We start from the raw sequence: 22,611 nt of genomic DNA, 5'->3' as shown, positions 1-22,611 counted from the left end.
CCCCCGAGACCCGCGAGCACCTCTTCAAGGTGCTGGTCATTGGGGAGCTCGGGGTGGGGAAGACCAGCATCATCAAGCGCTATGTCCACCAGCTCTTCTCGCAGCACTACAGGGCCACCATCGGGGTGGACTTCGCCCTCAAGGTCCTCAACTGGGACAGCAGGACGCTGGTGCGACTGCAGCTGTGGGACATCGCGGGTAAGCGCGGCCACCTGGGCCATGGGCCCCACTCTGTCCCCTTTCTTCCTTCCCTACTCTGTCCCCTTTCTTCCTTCCCTACTCTGCCTGAACTGCCTGCCCGTGTGGGCTTGGGGGGACAGAGGCCGAACCAAATGGCGAGATGCGGACGGAGGGCCGCTCTCTCCTGACCGGAGGGGAAGAAGCCCTGGGGCCTTTTCAGGAGTCTCAACTCTGAGAACTGACAAGTTTATAACACACGGAGAGGACTTGGGACGGCTGCTCTCACTGAGCCCTTAGGGAAGGTCAGAGTGTCTGGATGACTTCCCTAAACTCGCACTCCTGGTTAGAGACTCAACCAAGACCAAAAGCCAGGTTCCTTTCCAGATCATTTTTTATCACCATCCTTTGGCTGTGAGACCCGCCTTTGGGCGGCAAATTCCATTCCACCGATAACTTGCCCTCAGGTCACCAGGCGAAGATTTAGGAAAGCTTTTCTGTAAACTTTCCACTCTGCTTCCTCCCTCCCTAAACCAACACCTGGCTCTATGCTTGCCCCTTCCCCCCAACCCATCCCAAATACACTGTTCCTCTGGCATCTGGTTTCACTTGTCCTTTGGAACAGAGAATCCGTCCTTGTAAGGGAGTACACTTCTTGCTCTAGTTCATAAGCCCTTGAACTCTGGCTGCTGTGATGGGTGGGATGTGGGCATTTAAAAAGATGTTAACTTCTGTAAAGTTTCGTTAGGGAAAGAGTACCAACAGTTACCCTGCTTAATCACTGCAGGTATTCAGAAGCTGCATCCGTAGTAGAGTATCCAGTGGGAATTTGTTCAGGGTTGGAAGCCACTTTGGGTCACATCTTTCATCCTACTGACCCTACACTGAAGCCCATATATACCTGGCTGGAGGCAGAAGGTGGGAGGTGTGGGGGACACACACCTATCTGCTAAGTATTCTAGCTTGTTACATGAGAAAGTATTGAAAAAATGTAACCTATAACTCATTGATTTAAGAGCAATTTCTCTACCACAGATATGAGAATAAATTTATGTACATCAGTGCCTCCAAGAAAGCTGGTAATCGGCTTTGGGCTCAACTTTTTTTTTTTTTTTGGTTACTAAAACCCAAAAGTTCGTTTGAAAGTCATCTTTTGAAGCCAGACACTTTTTACGAAACACTTCCTGCTGTTGCACGCTAAGGAACAGTATTATTACAACTTGACAAAGTCATGGATTCTAAAAGTTGCCTTACCATGTGACGGTGAACCCTCGGGAATCTTCAGTGTAGCTCAGGATTTCCACAAAGGCGATTTGAAGGCCCTGCTTAGAAGGGTGATTGACTCTGCCTTATTCTTTATGTAAAATAGTAATAGTATTTTAGCTATAAAATTATAGATGGGTGCCACTGCAGGTGAATGAGTATGACTAACTAGATTTTTATGGCACAGTTGCGTTTTTAACCTTCAAATTAAAATGCTTATATTTAGAGACTTGAAGGGAAAAAAGCTGGAGTTTTCTTCCTGGGTGTCACCTCTTGACACCTTTTTTTAAACAAGCCTTAGTAGGCAGGAAGGGGATATTGCTGATCTTTATCGGACTGATATACATCTGTCTAGCTGGGGAGATATCCTTGCGCTTTTGACTAAATCCAAAGTTTGAGCGTTGCTAGGAAGGAAAGCAGAATTTTAACATCTCCAAAAGGGATTACTGGATATCAGATATTGTAGCAATTTCTATTACACCAATCAGCAAGTACATGCCAGTAATTAACAAAGCTAGAGGTAAACTTATTGAGGTAATTAGAAATTATGAGGCTCACTTTATAAGTAAAGTTTTCCAGAGATGGAATCTTAATATAAAGAAGTTGAGAGACAAAAATTGCTTAGTTTTAGCCTAAGGTTTGGGGAGCTACATCATTCTGCGTGGTTCAAATATTTAAGCTACTAGCGAATCCTGGCTCATACCATTTGAATTAAGTGGTAATGATGTAATGAAAAGAAACTGAAGACCGCTCCCAAAATTTCCCCGATGGCTAGACATGTTTACCTTATGTCGTAACAGAGTTGGATTAGATTTAATCCTCAAAGAATAGAAATATTCCTTGATATCGAAACAGTTGTTGGAGCTGTCCACTTGCTATGACTAACTTAAGATGTGGTGGTATTATTACTACTTAGATTTTATTTCTTTCTTTGTTTTGCTTCAGTGGTGAGCATGGCAGTAAAATTACGTCAGTGTTCTCTATCCTACAGGACGTTGTCAAGTATGATGGGCTCTATGTTTTCTGTAAATGTAACTAAGCAGATTTAGCAGATTTAAAAATACACATAGAGTTTAATGCAATTTTTGTGTAAGAGGATTGCTGTCCCTTAATTCATACCTGCTTTGAGAATGCTGCTCCACTAAAACACCCGAAATGGACTGAAATATTGAAGTCTTTGATAAGATTTTGAAGACCCTAACAAACTAGGATCTAAATTAAGACAAGGCAAGAGATGCTTCTGATTTTCCTTTAGTGCTTACTATTTATTGTAAGCTTCTTGCTTATTAGCAACTGCAGAATTTCCCAGGCAAGGTCAATGACGGGTCTAGGTTAAATCTTTAAAAAGTCTGTCCATTTCATTCTAACAAACATTAGTCTTCATGTATTCACTGAAGTGATTGATTTGCCTTTTAGGATCAAAATTTCTTTATAAAAATCTGAACACCCTTTTAGTCCAAAGATCTACTCTGAAGCTCATGAAAATAATATTTACCCAAGCGTCAAACGCATGCTTGGAAGATATTATCAGTTGTTTTGGCTATACCTAAATCCATTTTTCCTTGTTTTGTTTCCCATCCTAAAGAAGAATGTGTAACCCAAATTCCTTGTTCCCTCTAGTATTTTGCCCATTATTAAACTGGTAATCTCTTCCTGTCTTTTTCATAACTCTTCTATAGTCTTTTATGAGCAAGAGTACTGGAGTATTACCTCTGATACTTTCCTGACCTTAAAAGTATCTACTAGTCAGAGATTAGTAATAGTTAAGTTTATTCTAAATATGAAGAAGCAGTGCTTTGAGGATCTAACCCACATAGTTATTTGTAGTCTCTGTCTTCAACACAGAATACTGCAGTAAGTTTCCTAGAGTGTTATTGGTGTCTGATCACAAACTCATGCAGAAGGCTTTTCTCTTGCCATCCTCAGCCTTACTCAAGCTCAGTTGCCCTGCTGAATCACAAACAAAGCTAACTGTACCATTTTGAATCTTTAAATCTTTCACAGTCCCCCTTGGGTGCTACAGTCTGGACTGTGCATTCACAATTGCTCACTGGCATTTGGTCGGTGTAACAGCATATATTTATTACTGTATATGGAAATTCCTCTGATAATGATATGCCTGTCAACTTTCCCTTGTGAGTATGTTACCATCCTTAGTTGTCTCAGCTCACACAAGCTGAAAGATGCTCAGGTTAACGGTAGAGATAGTCCAGCATGGATAGATAGGAAGTTCTGAAACTTGCCTTTGTTCCCAGCCACTTGCTGGACCACTCTACCTTTTGGATTGAGAATGAATAACAGGCTTTTAGAGACCCTATAATCTAAGTGCAGGGACAGGGGTAGTAACTTGACCAAGAAAACACAGGTAACCAGTGGCACTGCATGGAGGCAGGTTTCATGTCTCACTTAGGAAAACAGAAAGCTTTTAATAACATAGCCAGTTTTTGATTGGTATCAAAACGGCACAATTCTTTTTTAACTTTCCAAATGTTTGGGTTAACCCTAAATTAGTCATGTATATGTTATCCTGACCTCCCCATTTTCTTAAGCTTTCAATTTGGAAGTTTCAGTGATTCTTACACCTTTTGAAAATGTACCCAGGATTGTGTTTTTCTTCAGGTATGCTGAGGCCAACACATCAGGAGATGATTGCCATTGAAAAGTGTTTTGTTACTTAAAGTTCTCGAGAGTAGGGGCATACCACACCCCACCGTACTGAAGGGAAAAGCCCCAGGGCTGGTCAGGAGACAGGAGCAAGGGATTTATGCATTAGAGACTTTATTATTTTCACAAGAAGGAATGGATAGGCAGGCTGAGCAAGTTTTGGATTAGCTTGTTTGAATTACTTCAGAGGGCTTTAGGCAGTAGGGGTGGCCTCTAGTTGTCCACTAATGACGCTGGGGGGTGATGTGGGGCAAGGGGATAGTATCCCAGACTGCAGAAGCCTACGCAAGGAGGCAGACAGCAGGGCATAGACTCAGGATTGGTTGGCTTGCATGTCAGGGGTGCTCCCTGAGGCAGCAGGTTCTTGGCTAGCTCTAGAAATAGCCCTGGGAGAGGCAGTGCCTTCCCAGGCCAGCAAGGCCACAGGATATCAAAGAACCATAAAATACGGAAAATAAAAGGCACATTTAATACACATTCCTAGACATTCACTAAAAGAGTTTGCGAGATGAGAGAATGTGCTCTTCCAAGTTAGAAAAATTTGAAGTTTTCAGATTTATAGCTCAGAAATAGCGTATCCTTAAAATAGTCAGGATTTCACACTTAATCAACACTTAAGTAATAGAGAGTGGGCTAAGTGGACAGGTTTAAGTCGTTGAGATGTTCTCTTGGATGGTGAAAAGCATACATAGAAATGTGCGGAGACTTCTGGAGGATGAGACAAAGATCAAGGAACGTTAGAATTCTGTTCAATTATGTTTTCAGAAGATTTTTGTATTTTTGTGATTGAGTAGGCTAGAAACAGGTAGCAGGCCTTCACTGTTCTTTTGAGAGAGTTAGAACCCCATGAAGATGAATGGATAGTAGGGTTTTAAGGATCTAACAGTCTTTGTATCTAACAAGCTCATGCTCTCTTCTTTCCTTCTCTTTCCCTTACTTTTGTCCAGATATTTTCCTTAAGCATCTTCTGCAGTGGTTTTTATTGCCTTTTGATATTAAGCTAAATATGTCAAGTTTTTTTTTTTTTAGCACCACCTCCATCCCAATCACCTGAGGTGCTCAAAAGGCAAATTCTTCAGCATCAATAGAACCAGTAGATTTGGCATCATCTGCACTTGTGAAGTCCAAGCCTGGTGAGCTGCACCCAAAAGTCTTCATGGACTAAGGCTGACAGTTCGCCACCCAGCTATCCCTAGGCTGTGTTACTGGTCTCTGTGGTTCAATCAAATGGATGTGCCCAGCTGCGAGGGCAGCTGCAAATGCTGGCACTTTTGTCTTAATCTAGGCACTTTACCTCCCCCAGTAAAATTCTGTAAAGGAGGGCACTGCCTGTGGCTCAAAAGAGCAGGACACTGGCCCCATATACTGGAGGTGGTGGGTTCAAACCTAGCTCTGGCCAAAAACTTCAAAAAAAAAAAAACTCTCTAAAGGAATGTTGGTGTCATTGGCAACTAGCAATCGTCCATACTTGCACCAAATCCGAATTAGTAGACGAAGGGCTTGGAAATACACAATCTAACAAGCACTGTGGATGGGGATTCTGACTTACACTAAAGTTGAAATTCACCGTTCTGTCCTCAGCTTGGTAGCACCCTGCCAACATGCTCAGCTTCTATGCGCCCAGAACTTTTTGCACTTACACACACCTCCTCCTCGCTGCCCCCACTCTCCCACACCTTCCATGATCCCTAAGTTCCTTTCTAAGTTTCACAGCATCAGAGTCTCCAAGCCTCTCCTTCCTGGTATATGGATACAAAAGTAATTTACAAGACAGAGACAGGATTTTTTTTTTTCTCTTGGTGAATAAATTAGTCGAAAAAGAAAAAGCTCAATATCTCACACTTTCAAGACTCTGGACACAGATCTATAAGACACTTTGATTTGACTTCCTAACTTAAATCGATTTAAGTTAGCTGCTCCTTTTAGTCACCACAGAGGATGTGAATATAATAGTTGTATATTATATGCAGAACTTAGGCATTGACCACAACGTCACAAAAGCAAAAGCCCAGCTGTTTCAAATTAGTAAAAAGAATTAAGTCCAGTCCAAATTGGCACACGCATGGGAGCGGGTAATTTGGAAGACTGCTCTTTAATACTATTGCTACCATCTCAACAGCAGTTTGTTTATTTTCCTTTCTTTTAGGCATTTTTTCTATTTTTTCTTCCTTCAGCTTTGTTATTTCTGTTGACAGATTTATTTAATCTCAATCACAAAACGTGATGAATGAATAAAAATGATGCTTTGTATGTGATTTAAATAGCAACCTTGCCTTTCTTTACCTACAGTACTTCTCTACGTGGAAGCACATTTGCAGATAAAAGCATAGACTCCTAAAGTTGGAAACTTTTGGTTATTAACCTTCCTGTAATAACACTTAGCATTTTTTAAGGGCTGTTTTCTAGCCACTTTCATCCTCATTTGTACTTAAAAATCATGAGGAGTAGGAATTATTTCTAATTTCAAGATGCATAAACTGAGTTTCAAAAGGGTTAATGGATTTGCCTAAGTTGTGCTTATGCTTTTGCAGAGTTAAAGCATGACTTCCCCTATTTCTGACTCCAAAGGTTTAACTACTGTGTTACACTGTCTCACTCTCATCTTACATCTGATAGAAAGGAAAACTAAACAAACTAGGATTGTGTAAAGTCGAGTGACTCCTTTTATCTTCTAATCATGCAGTATTAAACTATGAAATCTGGTGTATGTCAAATTCAAGCTCATATGGTGTACTGCTTTGATGCCATATAGTTTTATCTGAGTTAATATAGCCACTCGTTTTTTATAAAATTGTACAAGCTAGTGGGTGGAGTAGTGGGAGGAGTAGTACAGTCTGTTTTTAGTTAAACTGCTTTATTGGTTAGTGTTATGGTGGTTCTTTAATGTAAGAAATTGCTTTACTTCTAACAGTGCCTATAATTTCGGTATGTTACAGCATAATGCTTGGGCAAGTTTAGAATGGCTTGATAAAGTATATGACTCATTGCCTTGATACCCTAAAAATAGCAAAGCCTGTGTGCTTACATAGTGTAGTCTCTTGTATATAAAACCTGGGATTCATCATAGTATCACATTATTATCTGTATCAAGTTAGAAAAATTTTAGTGGATAATTATCATCTTAGGACCAAGGACTAACTTAGCTTATTAGAAGCATTTTCTCTCTGGATTGCACAATGAATTTAAGGAATTTTCCATAAAGACTTTATACCTACTGAGTAGAAACTAAATCATCAAAATACCTTGAGCTAAGAATATGTAGCTTGGTGATTTTCAGCAGGCGGGAAAAAGATAAGCATTTATACGTGGGAAACTAACCACCATTTTTTCCTGTGGTTTTGATGTGGTCTCAGTTGTAAAGTTTATAGTTTGAATTTAACCTAACTTTAAAAGCCACGTTTAGACTACTTATCAAATGGGAGCATAAATATAAAATACGGATTCAAACCTTAAAAACTTAAACCAGTGATGAAGGTCATGAGCGAAAGTATCCTTGGCTTGTGTTTCGGAATTTAATACTTCCTTTTTCAAATCTGAAGGGAAATTATCTTCCTTTTGAAATTTGCATCAGATATAAAGATAGAGGGCACACTAATTTGTGGTTTTCCTTTAACTTAATGGGAATACATATTCTTGGAAACATGTTACTTTTGTTGTTTTCAACTCCTTTTCAACATCATTGGTGTTGGGTACTCCGAAATACTAAGATAAGCCTTAAGATACTCTTTTGCCAACATGAGTACGTACTGTAAGGTCCATTCATTTAGGCGTATACAAGATTGTGTGTAGTCTGTATGACTAGCACTGTTTTCTTTTGCTCCCTTCTAATTGCTGGAACGTCAAGTTATAATGAAGCTTCCTTATTCTAGAGAAGGAACAAAACATTTTTATAGTCATTTGGGATATTCTGGCAGTATGTCAACATTAATATGGATGACGAAGCCTGTTCCTCATATCACGGTGATGGGTTCACTCAGCAGTAGGGAATCTTACCTTGGCTGCTATTGTAAAGCACAAGGTGGCACAGAGAATGGGGTATGACGTTGGTAGGACGACAGAGACACATAAGGGAATTTATACTCTAGCAAATACTAATATCTGGCTAACAGACAGCACATTAGATAGCAAGTCAACCTAGGAAGTTTAAGAAATTTTATCTCCCTGGGATTTTATTTTCTCCTCTATAAAATAAGAAGTTGGACTAGACAATTTAGGGTACATCTCAGATATAGTAAGTAATGACTATTGTAGCATTGGTCAAAGAAGACAGCATTGCCCAGCGTTTTCCCTGAACTCATCTGAACTAGCTCTACACACCCGTTAAGGGGAAGATCTCCCAGATTCTGATGAACTTTCGTACTGCTACATACTTTAACTCTACACACACTCTTCCCCATGAAGCAAAACTTATGCAGCTTGATTTTTGTATTTAATAATTATAGACTTTTCTTCCTCTACCCAGTCCTCTTCTGTGATGAGACACAACCCAGAACATTCAGTATGGCAAGAATTGCCTGCATTTTATTTATGTTTTTGTGGAAAGTAGAATCCACGAATAATAAAGACTTTAGGGACTGAACTTTTGTCTAAAAAGATAAAATATTCTATAGAATTTCAATGCAATGAAAATTGGAATGTCAAAGTCTTTCCCATGTGTTTGATGCTTAGCCCTTTTTTAAAACTATGAGGAGCTGACTCCTATGATGTTATGAAAGGGAAAGTAATAGAATGCATAGTTCTAAAGGGGATGACTCAACACAGTTGGGAAATCGGCATCTAGAAGTTAAACATGAAGCCAGGTCGATGACCGATGGTGAGCACAGCCTCTGGCCGGCCTCCCTGCACACCTGCTATTATGGTGCTACACCCCAGCATGAAAGTTAAGTGTGGGCATGAAAGAATAAAGATAACTTAGGAAGATACTAGAGTTTCACCATAAATAAGTTTGTATAGTCTCTCTTGATAGTATACCTTAAAGAAAACTAGCAAGGTTTGCTTATGCTTCTATACTTCAGTGAGCAGTGTCTCCTTGTTTGGTCCCCCATATGCTCAGGATGTCTCTGATTACACCTAGTACGGTGTGGTGTCATGTTGCCCCTTTCTTCAAATAGACTATCAGCACCTATGAGAGGAAATCATTTTCATTGTTTCATTATTTCCACCAGTGTCCAGCACAATGCCTCATACATTACGTAGGAGCCTAATACACTTTTTAGAAGAAATGAGATCTGGAGTTTTGAAAAGAAATAAGAAAAGTAAATAAGAGCTAAAAAAGCATTTGGGAGTTGTACCAGTCAGGAAGTCCAGGTTATGTTGGGGTGCCAAACAACATTAAAAATCTGAGTGGCTTAAAATAATTACTTGTTACTTTTGCTAGATGTCATAGAGGGCTGTGGGAGTTGGGGTGGTGGTGATGGGTGTGAGGGTGGTTTCTTGTTGGAGTCACCTGAAGATCTGGGCTAGCTGAGTCCATCATCTCATGAAACATCATCTCGAAGTCAGGGTTCAACTTTGCTGTGGCAGGACAAGGTCACCAGCAGCTACTAATTCTGCTTAGAAGCAACGTTTCTGTTCCTATTTTACTGGCCAAGTCAAGTTTCATGGCTACTCCTTAGAGGGGCAGAAAAGTGTAACCCTCTGTGCATTTAGAAATGCAGAAGCCTAGGATCTTCATAGACATAGCAGACATAGTGGACCACTTCCTTTAACCACTTCCTTAAGTTGACCTAATTTTTATGGACTGGACGTACACCACAGGTACTCAATGGAAGTTCCTGTGTTGACTAGTTTGTTACACTTTCTTGCATGGTCAACTGACAGACATTTTACTGTATTATTAATGTTTTCCTCTGGAGTTCTTTGTATTAGAGAACAGTAAAGGAGCAGTTAAAATGACAGAGGGTGAAACCATGGCGAAGATGTGAGATGTGTTACTAGGGTGGCAATAGGTTAAGTTTAACACCCAGGAGAGTTTGGTGTGTCTATGCATTGTAAACCTTTGGAAAATACAGTTAATATTAGGTTATAAGGTATTAGGTTTTTTGAGAGTAACTCTTAACTTCATGTTAAAAATATTATTTTAAACATAATCTTTTTCTACTCCCTAATTAAACTTCATGTGCTTTAGAAGTTTGTGTGTTTACTTGCTTTGCCTATTGGAGAATATCTCTGAAACACTAATGGATTAGTTCAGATTTTTTTTTTCTTTTTTTTGAGACAGAATCTCACTATGTTGTCCTCAGTAGAGTGCTGTGGCATCACGGCTTAAAGCAACCTCTAACTCTTGGGCTTAAAGAGATTCTCTTGCCTCAGCCTCCCAAGTAGTTGGGACTATAGGTGCCCACCACAACACCCAGCTATTTTTTTTGTTGTTGTTGCAGTTGTCATTGTTGTTTAGCAGGCCCAGGCCTGGTTTGAACCCACCAGCCTCAGTGTATGTGGCTGGCGCTGTAACCACTGTGCTATGGACTCTGAGCCGTAGTTAAAAATTTTTTAAAAAAGAGACCATAAACTCATTAAAATAGGAAGCATATTTAACTATACTTTTAGAAAATAAGCTAGTTCCCTAAATGTGAGGTCTTGACCTTTTGATGCTGGATCATTTATATTTGATCCTAATTTGCTGTCTGGATTCAATGATTGCAGAATATATAGAAAAGCAGTATACTATTGAAGTTATAACTCAGCAAGCTAGAATGTCAGTGTAGAGCTGTGTGGGGGTCTTAGGTAGTCCCTAAAGAGCTCTTGGCCAGGTGGCATATTTCAGTAGAAGAAGCCTCTTGCTGGGCTTGCTTGAACCTTGGGTGCTTAGTATTTTCATTCTCTAGTGTAGCCGAATTTTCATCAAGTTTGTTTTCCTTTGTAAAACCATTTTCACCATTCAAAGTACAGCATATAATTAGCTAATAGTTTAAGGTTTTGCCATGTTTAATTGGCACCATCTTTAAAAAGCACAGTTAAGCTTTCATCATGCCATAAAGTTTCCAAGAACTTAATAAACCTACCCGACGCGTATGCAGAGCTTCTCTGGCATTCTGTAGATTTTTTTTGAACTTGAAGTATAACTTACATGCACAGACCTTAATGAATATCTTCGTGAATTTTTACATGCCACTTCCAATTCAAGATACAGAAAAGTCCTAGGTTCCTAGACAGTAGGAATCAGTAACTTTTTTCTCTAAAAGGTCTGGCAGCAAATAGTTTAGGTTCTGTAAGCTGTTGTGTCTCTGTTGAAACTCCTCATGGCATGGATTGCCAGTCATTTTTCTTCACACTCTAGTCAGTGATTTGACAACCCACAAGTCTAAGCATTAGGAGCCAAGGAACTGAAAGACAATTCAGAATGGCTGGCATGGTATTCCCATAAGTGTGTGGGAGTCAGAAGACCAGGAGGCTAGTCCTGTCTTCTTCAGTCACTGCCACTATCATCATGGCCAAGCATCTCGTTAGCTGTTCTTTTTGTCAGCTGTCAGATGGAGATAAGGGCCCTTCCTGTGTCAAAGACTAGTATGACAGCGGACAGGAAGAAAATGCTTTGCGGAGTGTCCTATATAATATACGAAGCAGGAGATTTTCCCCAAAGTGTTTAACATAAGTTAAATTATTTACAAGTACAATGAACTCTGTGATTGATCCTTCTTATAATAACACAACCACTTGTTCCACTTTTTGTTCTGAAGTGACAGGTTTTCACCGCCTGCTTCTTAGAAGGGAGCAAACTTGCATATTGAGTCAACAGTGGGTAAAGGTAGGAGATGTGAAGAGAGATGAGTTGAGAACATGAGCTGCTTTATCTCTGGTCCAGTCCTAATCAATTTGACTAGCATGTTCCTCTGTGCTTATCTTCTTCCTGCAAGCTTTAGTTCTTCTATTCCTGTCTCTTCTTCATCGACTCCTAGGTTTACTTGTTTTTCCTTTAGCGCCTCTCTTCTGTTAAGTCAAAGGCAGAAGTGGAGGAGATAACAGAACTTGTAGCCTGCAATACTGCCATATCCGTGTTTATGGTCAATGTGTTTGTACGTGCACAGAACATAAAGCTGGAAAATGATGCGCACAGCCCAGATTATCAGCCACTTCTGCTTCGTGGCTCATGGTTCTCTATGGATGTCATTCATCCCATCAGTTTATGCTGCTGTGGAATGGAAGATATTTGTTTATAGTATTAGTCTTAGGATCAAAGGGGTTATACCTAAATGTAGATTGTGCCTGAATTATGAGTTTTTCAACTTCTTATATTTACATCTAGGGCAGGAGCGGTTTGGCAACATGACCCGGGTGTACTACAAGGAAGCTGTTGGCGCTTTTGTAGTCTTTGATATATCAAGAGGTTCCACATTTGAGGCAGTCTTAAAATGGAAGAATGATCTGGATAGTAAAGTTCATCTCCCAAATGGAAGCCCTATTCCTGCTGTCCTCTTAGCTAACAAATGCGACCAAAAAAGGGATGGTGGCCAGAGTCCTTCCCAGATGGACCAATTCTGCAGTGAACATGGCTTTACTGGATGGTTTGAAACCTCTGCAAAGGTGAGATCTGCTTTGCTTATCTGCTCTGCTATTGAGCTCATAAATCTGAGCTGTAACTGTGAAGTATTTAGATGGATTTATGTGAGCGGCGTTTGGAAGCCTAGCAAATGCAAAGCCTCGCAGAGATATTAGCTTCAGTCTGTAGCAAGACTTTTCAAAATTGCTAATGGGGAAGGGAATAAAGAGCAGATTTCACATTACAATAAAAATGAGCGATTATTTAGAACAAAAAGCAAATGGCATTTTCTGAGAGTTTGGGTTTTAACCGAGGTGCTTCTCACGCAACTGGAGTAGAAGGGAGTATTGTCAAGCACAAGCATTTTTGATTTTTGCCAAAGGCTTAACGAAATTCAGGGAGATGCCCCTGGAGAAGATGTGTGTCACATGCAGGACCAATGAAAGCATTGAAAAGGTCAGAGAAAAGATTTATGCAGATGATGTTTGAGGAGTTTTAGATTAACTCTGTATGGAAGAATTTGAGGGAAATGTCAGCATTTGTGGTATGCTGTTTCATGAATAGTAGAGTGAGATTTCTTCTCTTTCATCCATTATGGGAAGCTAGATAAATATTTTTTTGAAGGACAAAAGCCCCACCAAGGTGGTGTTCAAAAATCTTGATATACAGGAATACAAAGGTGAAAATTATAAGTACAGAATATTAAAGGAATTATTTGTGTTGGAACTTCACATTGGAGGGTTAAAAAATCATACTTATGTAAGAAGGATGAAATGTTTAGAAATTCTGTGATTACAAACACTGGGCCATAAATGTGGTATAATCTTAACACAGTTCCAGCTTTTAATGTGTGCTTTTTGGATTTCTTTTATATATATAAAAGAAACACACATACACATACATAGATATGTACACATGCATTTGTGTGTAGATATATGTGTATATCATTGTTGAGTCACCGAGCACATTCTGGAGGTTTACTACCAGACTAATTTTAGCTTTCCTAGAAGATCGCCTTCTAGTAAAGTAAAAGATTATTTTACACCAGTGATGGTTGAAATGATGAAAGCAAAGCAATGAGAGACTGTACAAAATGCAGCCCAAATATACTGTGCAGTGACGGAGTCATTGGAAAAGATGTCTATTGGAAAAGTCATTGGAAAAGAAGCGTATATTCCTTAGGCTTGGGGCTGTTAATTTAAATAAAACAGCATCTTAAAATTTTGTTTCATAAATAAAAAGCAGTGGTAGAAGACAGGTGAAGTCCAGAGGTGCTGTGTAAGCTCTTAGCCTCACACAAAGGAGGGAGGGCTTCCTTTAGAGAAGGCCTTGCTCTGGACAGACACTCCCTCTCTCTTCTCTGTATGCCTGCTGGGGAGTTTGCTTTCCTTCCTAGCTTTGCTGGGTTCAGGGGTGGGGTGAGGGGGGAACAGTAAATGAAAACGTTAATGCAAACGTGCATTTCGGTGGTGGAATTTTGTGTACCATGTGTTACAGATGAAATTCCGCTGTAGGTTTTATTCAAATTAATCTTTCAAGTAATAAATCCAAAACTTGCCCCCCGCATCTAGATGTAACCTTCATAAATCATCATGTCCTGTGACTTGTAGCTTGAGACTATGTAAGTCATCGGTTTTGTTACACATACAGACAGAGTTACGCACAGAGATGAGAAGGGAAACCCTGGTTAAGAGTAATGTTCTGTGCTTCCCCACAAACGTAACAGAAGTAGCTTCTGCAGAATTTCCTTAGTAATAAAGAAAGCATGTTTCCAAGAGAATAGTAGCTAGCTAACTTAAAATTTAATTTTTTCTTAAATTCCAGTGGTCTGAATTTCTGGAGGACAGACATAGGCAAAATAATTTTAAATTCATGAATTTTATCATTGTACCTTTCTGGCAAATAACGGAGTTCTAATATGAAACGCTGTGACTAATTATACTAACATACGGGAATTGTTGTTCCTGATTTATCCTAAGTTCAGGGGAGAATTTTACAACTATTGGATATAATGGGGTCGGTGAGGACTGAATGACACTTGGACTTGCAGAAGGTCAATACTTGAATTAAATGTCATGCTTATCTTGGGGGTGGAAGTAAGAAAAGCTTGTGGGGATGCTATGAAAGACGCCTTTGTACGTAGCACAGCTCCTTCCGGTGGCTCATTTTCTCATAAAGGTCCCAATAAGGGAGAAAGAAGGCTCCAGTGAACCTCCTGAGATCGGATAGGATTGGAGACAGCGGCATGAACTTAATGAATGTTAAGATTTTTATATAAATAAATTGTATGTGTTGATGTATGTTATATACATTCAGATGTGCATATGTGCATGTGTAACGTGGGACGAAGTAGCTACAGATGTGAACACACAGACACACGTTCACTAGCTCTGTCTTCTAGCAGTGAGACCCCAGAGCCAGTGAACTTAGCTAGTCCTCAGAATTTGGTTTTTATACCATTCTCCATTAAAAAGGATGCAAATTCCTGGAGAAATGACGGATTCCAGGGCCGATGGGACAAGGAGAACAAAGAGGTACTGAGACAGTTTGTGGTGCCAGAATCTAAGGAAGCTCGCACACAAGGACAGAGACAGGTCACGATACAGGAGCCTACGCCAGGAGCTCCAAAGAGCAAAGACAATTTGAGCTACAGAGTCAATAGTTATTCTAAATGGCTTTAACTCACAGAATAAAATGAGAATATGTGAATATGAGTAAATAGTGGGAGGGAAATGAATTTTTTCCTAAGTGTAAAATTCCAACTAATCAAAGTAGAAGAAATGATTGGAAACAAAAATTCACTGTTAAACACCACGGTCAGAATTGTTTTAGGGAAGGATTAATCAATGCTAACGTCAGTGAGGAACCATGTGGTGAGAAACAAGATAATTACATATAAGCCCTTACTATTGTTGAGTACAAAGGGAAAAATAGTCACTCTTTGGTGGAAAACCAGACCCAGCTTTAAACAAGTATGCTTTCTGATACAAGGAGAGGGACAGGTCACTAGTGTTTGGTTATTGCCCCAAATGTATAACCTGATGTAATAACAAGCCCAAACGGACCCGGACTGAAAGATACTCATTGGCCATTGCTGAGAGTGTCAAAGTCACGAAAGGCAAGGAAACTGAGGAACTGTTCCCCATTTAAAAGGACCAGGGAGACATGACAACAAAATGCAGCTTGTGATCCTGGATCAGAAGTAGGGCATTGAGGTAAGTGATGAAATTTGAAAAAGGTTGATAGATTAATACTGAATCAATCCTGTCAGATAATTTCCTGATTTTGATAGCTGTACTTCGGTTATCTAAGATATTAATATTTGAGAAATATAGGTGCGTGGTAAACAGGAAATGTTAGTATTTTGCAATGTTTTTGTAAACCTCAAATTATTAAAAAAATGAAAAGTTAAATATTTAAAAAAATAAGCAGTTTTGGCCTTTTGTCACCTATTGTGTGTTTAATGACAACTCGTAGTTCAGTTGTGCAGATGCTGTGGCAGCTGATGATGCCGGAGGGTATCCTTAGTGAACCTCATGCTCAGACCGTTGTTTCAGGTTCATTTATGCCTGAGGACTAAAAGAAATAATTTGTTTTAAGAGATGGAAAAGTGACAGGATACATTGATCACATTTTAATACGGTTTGGGCCCTTTTAAATTATTCTTTGCGATGTCTCCTGAATACTCGAATTAGATATTTTAGGGCAGAAATGTCTCAGCCTGAGTGCCTCCAGTTATGTGAGAACAGCCCAGAGTGGGGTGAAGATTGATTTTCAACCATCAAGATAGTTTGACACTCAGTGGCAAAAATCTAAAACAGAAACGTGAGAAAAGGTATACTTGGTAAAAAGAAGAAAGTTCCTTCCATAGCCACATTCCTCAGCATAGAACTCTTAGTGGGCAAACACTTTAGTATTTGAGAAGATAGTAGCTGGTGTACTTGTAATGCCCTCTCTGACAGAGTGTCCTAGATCCCTTGATACTCTTACTGCTTTATTTTAAGAATTAATCCCATTCTTTATTTCTGCATTACAGGACAACATTAACATAGATGAAGCCGCCCGGTTTCTAGTGGAGAATATTCTTGCAAACCACCAAAGCTTTCCTAGTGAAGAAAATGATGTGGGCAAAATTAAACTAGATCAAGAGACCTTGAAAGCAGAGAGCAAATCCCAGTGTTGCTGAGAGGGCCCCTGTATCTTCCCAGCGAGTTCCTGAGAATGAGTTGCACAGAGAGGCCGGCTGCGGGTCTTCCCACAGACGGCCCCTCAAAATGCAGCTCCACCGTGCATTGCCTACATGAGTTTGAAAATGGAACATCTGAGACCGGTCCCTGCTAGTAGCACCACAGCCTACCAGATGACCGTTAGGCTTTTGTTGTTGCCATATAGTGAGGATAATGTTTACGTCCTTCCTTAACATCTTTTTAAACGACAGTTCCTCAGGATTTTGTAAGACTACCTTCCAAGTTGTAGCTTTCAGTGTAAGGGGTAGGTGGTAATAAAACCTTACCCACAGCCTCACGGTCAGTTAAAGTCTACATTTTGCCTTTGTATTCATTCCATCCTCCCTTTTGAGTGAGGTTTTTATACTCTGTCCGCCACAACCCCTTGAAGTTTCTCCAGCAATTTTCTATCTGAAACTTGTGTACTTCATATACAATTGTTATGCTTACATGTAACTTGACCAGTTGTAGCTGATGTGACATGTCTTAAACATTAAATACAACGTGACCACGCCACACCTGTACTACAGATGTCTCCTTCTGGATCTGGTCGCTACCCCTTAGAAACAGAATAGATTAGCGTGTTTTCTCCTCCTCCCTAGTTCTTCCTCTCTTCTTCTTCCTGTGTGTTTTTGTTTGCAACTGACAGTCTGATTGGTATCACTGGTCTAATTCTCTCTTACTGGAGCCAGTCTTTTCAGTCTCTAATAGGAACGGTGAAGGAGAGAATGGATGTCAAAGCACGTGCAGTGACAGCCGAGTTTCTAGGTCATGTGTGGTCTTACTGGGTTTTGGACACTTCAAGTGTATAATATTTGAGAAACTTAAGGCAGAGTCACAATTATTTGTGTGTTTGTATTACCATTTAACCCCATCAAGAAACAGGACAGATGTTTTGAAGTTTTATTTTTGAATTAATGTAGTTTTAGGAAGGTAATATGGGGTATATTTTTCTGCCTTCAAAAACTGTTCACTGTTACTATTTTTTTTAAACTTTTTCTCATTTCAAAATATTAGGGGGGAACAAGTGTTTTAGGTTACACGGATTGTTTTGGAACCGGCACTTGAATATTTATTGCCTACTGTTTTTAAGGGACTTCATCAGACTATGTCAATTTATTGGCTTAAGAAAGGTCCAATGTAATTTCTTTCAAAGAAATGTTGAGGTTTTTCAAAGCTAATGTACAATGAGATATTGGCCAAACTTGTCTTATAACTTAAGTGAACTTGGCGAGGAAAGATCCAAGCATTTATTGAAAATAGAAAAAAAAAAGCTAGAAAGAAGTGCATTTGCTTTGCTGTGTTCTACAAATTAATAGTTGCCATGGGCCATAAAACATAGCTCTCTTCCAATTAAACCTAAGTCTTCCCTAGAAATCACAAATGTATGTCAGATACTTAATTAAAAAATACTCCTTGATCTTTTTAGATAGGTATTCTATATAGAACCAGATTTTCTGAGGTGACAGAATAGAAAACCCTGATTAAGTAATAATTATGACTTAATATAACCCCTTTTTAATTTAAAAGAATGTTGAGTTAAATATTAGTTTTCTGTGATATATATGTCATACTGTAAAATTATTTCTACTCTAGGTACAAAGTATAACTTTTTAACCTTTTTAAATCTTAGAGTCCAATAATATAAGGAGGGAATGATGCCAAACCCCAATTATTAGAAATATACAACTTATCGTAAGCAGTTAATGAGAGTCTAAAGTCTACTTAGAATTTTCTTTTTTTATATTGATTTTTACATTTACAAGAAATTCATCATTGCTTTAAACAGTGGATTCAAAATCAGGAATAGTATAGTTTTTTTGGCCATCTTTACTCCTCTTAGGGTGATTTTAAGCATCCATAGTATCTTAAAAATTGTAGGTTTTTTTTGAAACATTTTCAATGTGGGATAGTTTATTGTATTTATCATTTCCTATGATATGGAGGGTGATGGGCTCAAACCCGGCCTCAGCCAAACTGCAACAACATAAAAAAAAATAGCCGGGCATTGTGGCGGGTGCCTGTGGTCCCAGCTACTCGGGAGGCTGAGGCAAGGGAATCGCCTACGCCCAGGAGTTGGAGGTTGCTGAGAGCTGTGTGATGCCACGGCACTCTGCCATGGGCGATAAAGTGAGACTCTGTCTCCACACCAAAAAAAAAAAAAAAAAGAAGGCAGCAAAACTGAGTAACTGTTTTGCATTACTCCAAAAGTTTTGCCACCATTTTTTTGTAACTTGAAAATAAAATTTGAATTTAGGGTAAGCTACATAAATGGCTAAAGAAGGAAATACTGGGCCTTTTTTATTCACTTTGAAAAATCAATTACACAAACATTAGCTGAGAGATGCTGGCAAAAACTGTAGACTGCTTCATCAATTTACAGATAAGTGTCACATGCTTTTTTGAATTGTCATCATGAAATTTATGTTCTAATAGAGTGTGTGTATGCGCGTGCGTGTGTGTGTGTGTGTATCAGCAACCCAATGTTTCTAAAAGTGATTATTACTAGAAGCTGTGACTTTTTGAAGTGTCGTTTGGTTTCCTCAAATATGTCTATTAACCATCTAAGTTGCTCAATGAAAAATTCTAAGACTCACTTTAGACAATGAAAAATCTAGGGATGGGGCTCAGAAATCTGGTTTTATAAAAAATCTGGTGTTCTTTTTGAAAACTTCCTGAAGTGGCAGTAGTGAAAGTATTATTTAATTTGAAATCTATGATATTTCTCAAAACATGAACACTTAAAATATAGCACTTTCATTTCCTTTTATAAATTATCATTTAAAAGTCTGAATGGAAAAGCAGTATAAATTCTCTTTCATCTACTGAAGAAAGCAGATTTAAGGGTTCTGATAGGCTGGACTGATCTCTTAAGTACTGGTAGAATTGGCTAGCCGTTTGGAATCTAAAGTCATACTTGTATTGCACTGCTTCCAAAATGATACAATATCGAAATTAAATGTAAAAACAAGATTAAATACAAGAAATTAGCATAGATTGCAAAAAACTTGATGTTGGGATTTTTAAAACTGCTTTTAAATTCTCAGGTGATGAAAGCTAAAGAGAATTAGATACATTTGATTGCATCAAAATACCTTGTATAGCAAGATTACATGAGCAAAATTATAACAAGCCACAGACAAAATATTTACAAGGCTTTTCATTAGGTTAAGAGTCAATAAGCAGGATAAAAAACACCTTAGTCTGAGTGACAATAGGAGAAGGAAGTAAAACCAGTGTTACAAAGAAGAGGCAAGTCTTAGCAAGTAGGAAACATTAAAAACAATAAGCAAGGTTGTTATCAGATTCACACAAGAAACGTGTAAGATCAGTCACATCCCTGAGAACATCCTGGAAAATGGGTATTCATAATCTGCTATTAGACTAAATTTATTTTAATAAATACTATCAAGTCTTGCCAAAAAGTGGAATGTTACTGTTGGGGAAGTATAATTAAAAACAAAATCTCATCCCAACCCAGAACACGTTTCCATAAAGAGAAGGGACAGAATATGATACACACTACAGAGAATCCTGCAAGACAGTGGTTCTCAACCTACGGGTCATGACCCACAGGAACCGTATTAAAGGGCTGCAGCATTAGGAAGGTTGAGAACCACTGCTGTAAGAGACTGCAAAGACAGAAAAAAATCGTAATCTTGTATGCAGCCGAGTAGATTCAATACCTTACATATATGTTCTCAAGATAATAAGTAGTCCACAATCAAATGATAGGACCATTTATTACACATAGTTCATCTTAAATTCACTGGTACTTGGGATGACCATATGTATTAGCTGATTGGCTTCACCTAAAAAACTGATTTCTTAGATCTTTATGTCTTGATGTGCCTTGGTGCAAGGTACCTGACAAAGTTAGGTTACTACCCTCCAACAGAAACCGAGACAGGCCTGCTGTCTTCCTTGATGTTTTCATCAAAGAGATGGCTCCCAGGTCTTTGAGAAAGCTGTTGAAGGCTATTTCAACTTATAAAGATTTGCACACATTTTGAAGAGACAGAGAAAGAACTTAGAAGCTTCTTTGATGTAGAGAATCTCAGAAAAGGGAAAAAGGCATCTTGGAGAATCTGTTCCCTTATTTTCACCAGGGGAATTGAGCTTCTTATTTTTAATTTGTATTTGCACTTCCCGGCAACCCTAAATGTGTGTTTGTATGTACAAGAAAGAAGTCTGTTCTCCCCAGACTGCTTGTATGTACTTGATGCAACAACTACCACCACCAAAAAAAAAAAAGGAAACAATCTAAATGCTCCTCTGTAGGGAAAATAAAATGGATTATTGTATTTTCATACTCGGAATACTGTGCAGCAGGATAGTAACATCCATGTAAAAGTACATATTAGGCCGGTAAAGGCTTTGTGAGCCATCTAGGAAGATCAATACCAAATCCCTGATTGTAACTGCCTCAGAGAAGGGCTGGTGTTAGCAATGTTGGTCAAGACTGACTTCACCTTTTTAGATAAAGTTTATGTTTTATGGCAATGCCTCATAGGTGTTACTAACAATTAATACAATGCTTTAAAGAATAGCTTGAACTGTCTTTTTACTATATGTAATAATATCACCAAAGATTTTGTTCTTTTCATATCATATATATGTCTGTTCATTTAATTAAATTTTTTAAGTTCAGTAGTAAAAATGTCCGTCTACACACGCATGTGGGGAAATTTTCGTTTTTGTTCACTCTAGTCAGTGTTCGAAAGGGCCAGGCCAGGAAGGGCAGGGATAGAAGTTAATTAGTAGGTGCAAATAACATGGTTTTATAGAAGAAGTAAGATCTCGTGGTAGATAGATAGGTAGGGTGACTATAGTTTACAATAACCTATTGGGCATTTCAAAATAGCTAGAAGAGAAAAATTCAAATGGCTCTAGCATAAAGAAAAAATAAGGTGATGGATTTCTTAAGTGCACTGATTGGATCTTTACAAATTCTATGAATGTATTAAATTAGACATTCATCTATACCCCGAAACTATGTAAATCTATTATGCATCAACATAAAAAAGAAAATAAATACTGAAAAAAATAGTAAGAAAAAATTAAAATAATCCTCATTATTAATGATAATCATTCATTAGTCATAGTTAATAACTATTACTTTTAGTGTATGTTCTTCATAAAGTAATAGCAAGGGCTGCATATATATTAATATCTATGTATCTATGACTACCTATACAGATATTAAAAAAATTAATAATTTCTAATGACACAGTCATGTAACATTACAGCATTATAATATTTTTCCATTTACATTTTAGTGTGAGCTTTCCCCAAGTTAATGAATGTTCCTTAAAGCAAATGACTCTATAATATTCCATTGTATGTTCATAACAAATCATAATAATCTAATACTCTACCCCCACAAAGAATAGATAACTGTACAATTTGAAGAACAGGTTTTATATTATATTTATATTGTATTATATTAATTATTTAAAATTACATGAACTACCTATTTCTCATTTATTTATTTATATATTTATTGAGACAGGGTCTTGCTCTGCTTCCCTGGTTAGAGTACAGTGGCATCATCCGGAAACTCTGGGCTCAGGCCATTCCACAGGTGCATGCCACCCCCCTCAGTTCATTTTTCTATGTTTTTAGGGACAGGGTCTCATTATTGTTCAGGCTGGTCTCCAACTCCTAGCATCAAGGAACCATCCCACCTTGGCTTCCCCCACAGCTTCTGACCCTGTTTCTTTTATATAGAATTTTGTTTTTAAAGATGAACATATAAAGGCATGATTCTTTTTTTTTTTAGACGGAGCCTCAAGCTATCCC

The 22,611-nt window shown here is 38.5% G+C and overlaps 1 protein-coding gene across 1 annotated transcript; it reads left to right on the top strand.

Moving 5' to 3' along the window:
* Positions 1-6: 6 nt before the first annotated feature.
* On the top strand, positions 7-17,370 carry RAB32 (RAB32, member RAS oncogene family). The gene is made up of 3 exons (XM_023513530.1): positions 7-198; positions 12,350-12,627; positions 16,620-17,370. The coding sequence occupies exons 2-3, from the start codon at positions 12,370-12,372 to the stop codon at positions 16,767-16,769; spliced, it is 408 nt and encodes a 135-aa protein (XP_023369298.1). The 5' UTR covers positions 7-198; positions 12,350-12,369; the 3' UTR covers positions 16,770-17,370.
* Positions 17,371-22,611: the final 5,241 nt, after the last annotated feature.

This window comes from Otolemur garnettii, unplaced genomic scaffold, assembly GCF_000181295.1.
Source record: "Otolemur garnettii isolate 467f Iridium unplaced genomic scaffold, OtoGar3 scaffold00042, whole genome shotgun sequence".
NCBI lineage: Eukaryota > Metazoa > Chordata > Mammalia > Primates > Galagidae > Otolemur > Otolemur garnettii.
This window is presented reverse-complemented; position numbering and strand designations above follow the sequence as displayed.

Coding starts and splice junctions, on each gene's coding strand:
- RAB32 (XM_023513530.1), top strand. CDS start 12,370: ATGACCCGGGTGTACTACAAGGAAGCTGTTGGCGCTTTTGTAGTCTTT. Junction 12,628..16,619: donor GGTTTGAAACCTCTGCAAAG/GTGAGATCTGCT, acceptor TCTGCATTACAG/GACAACATTAACATAGATGA.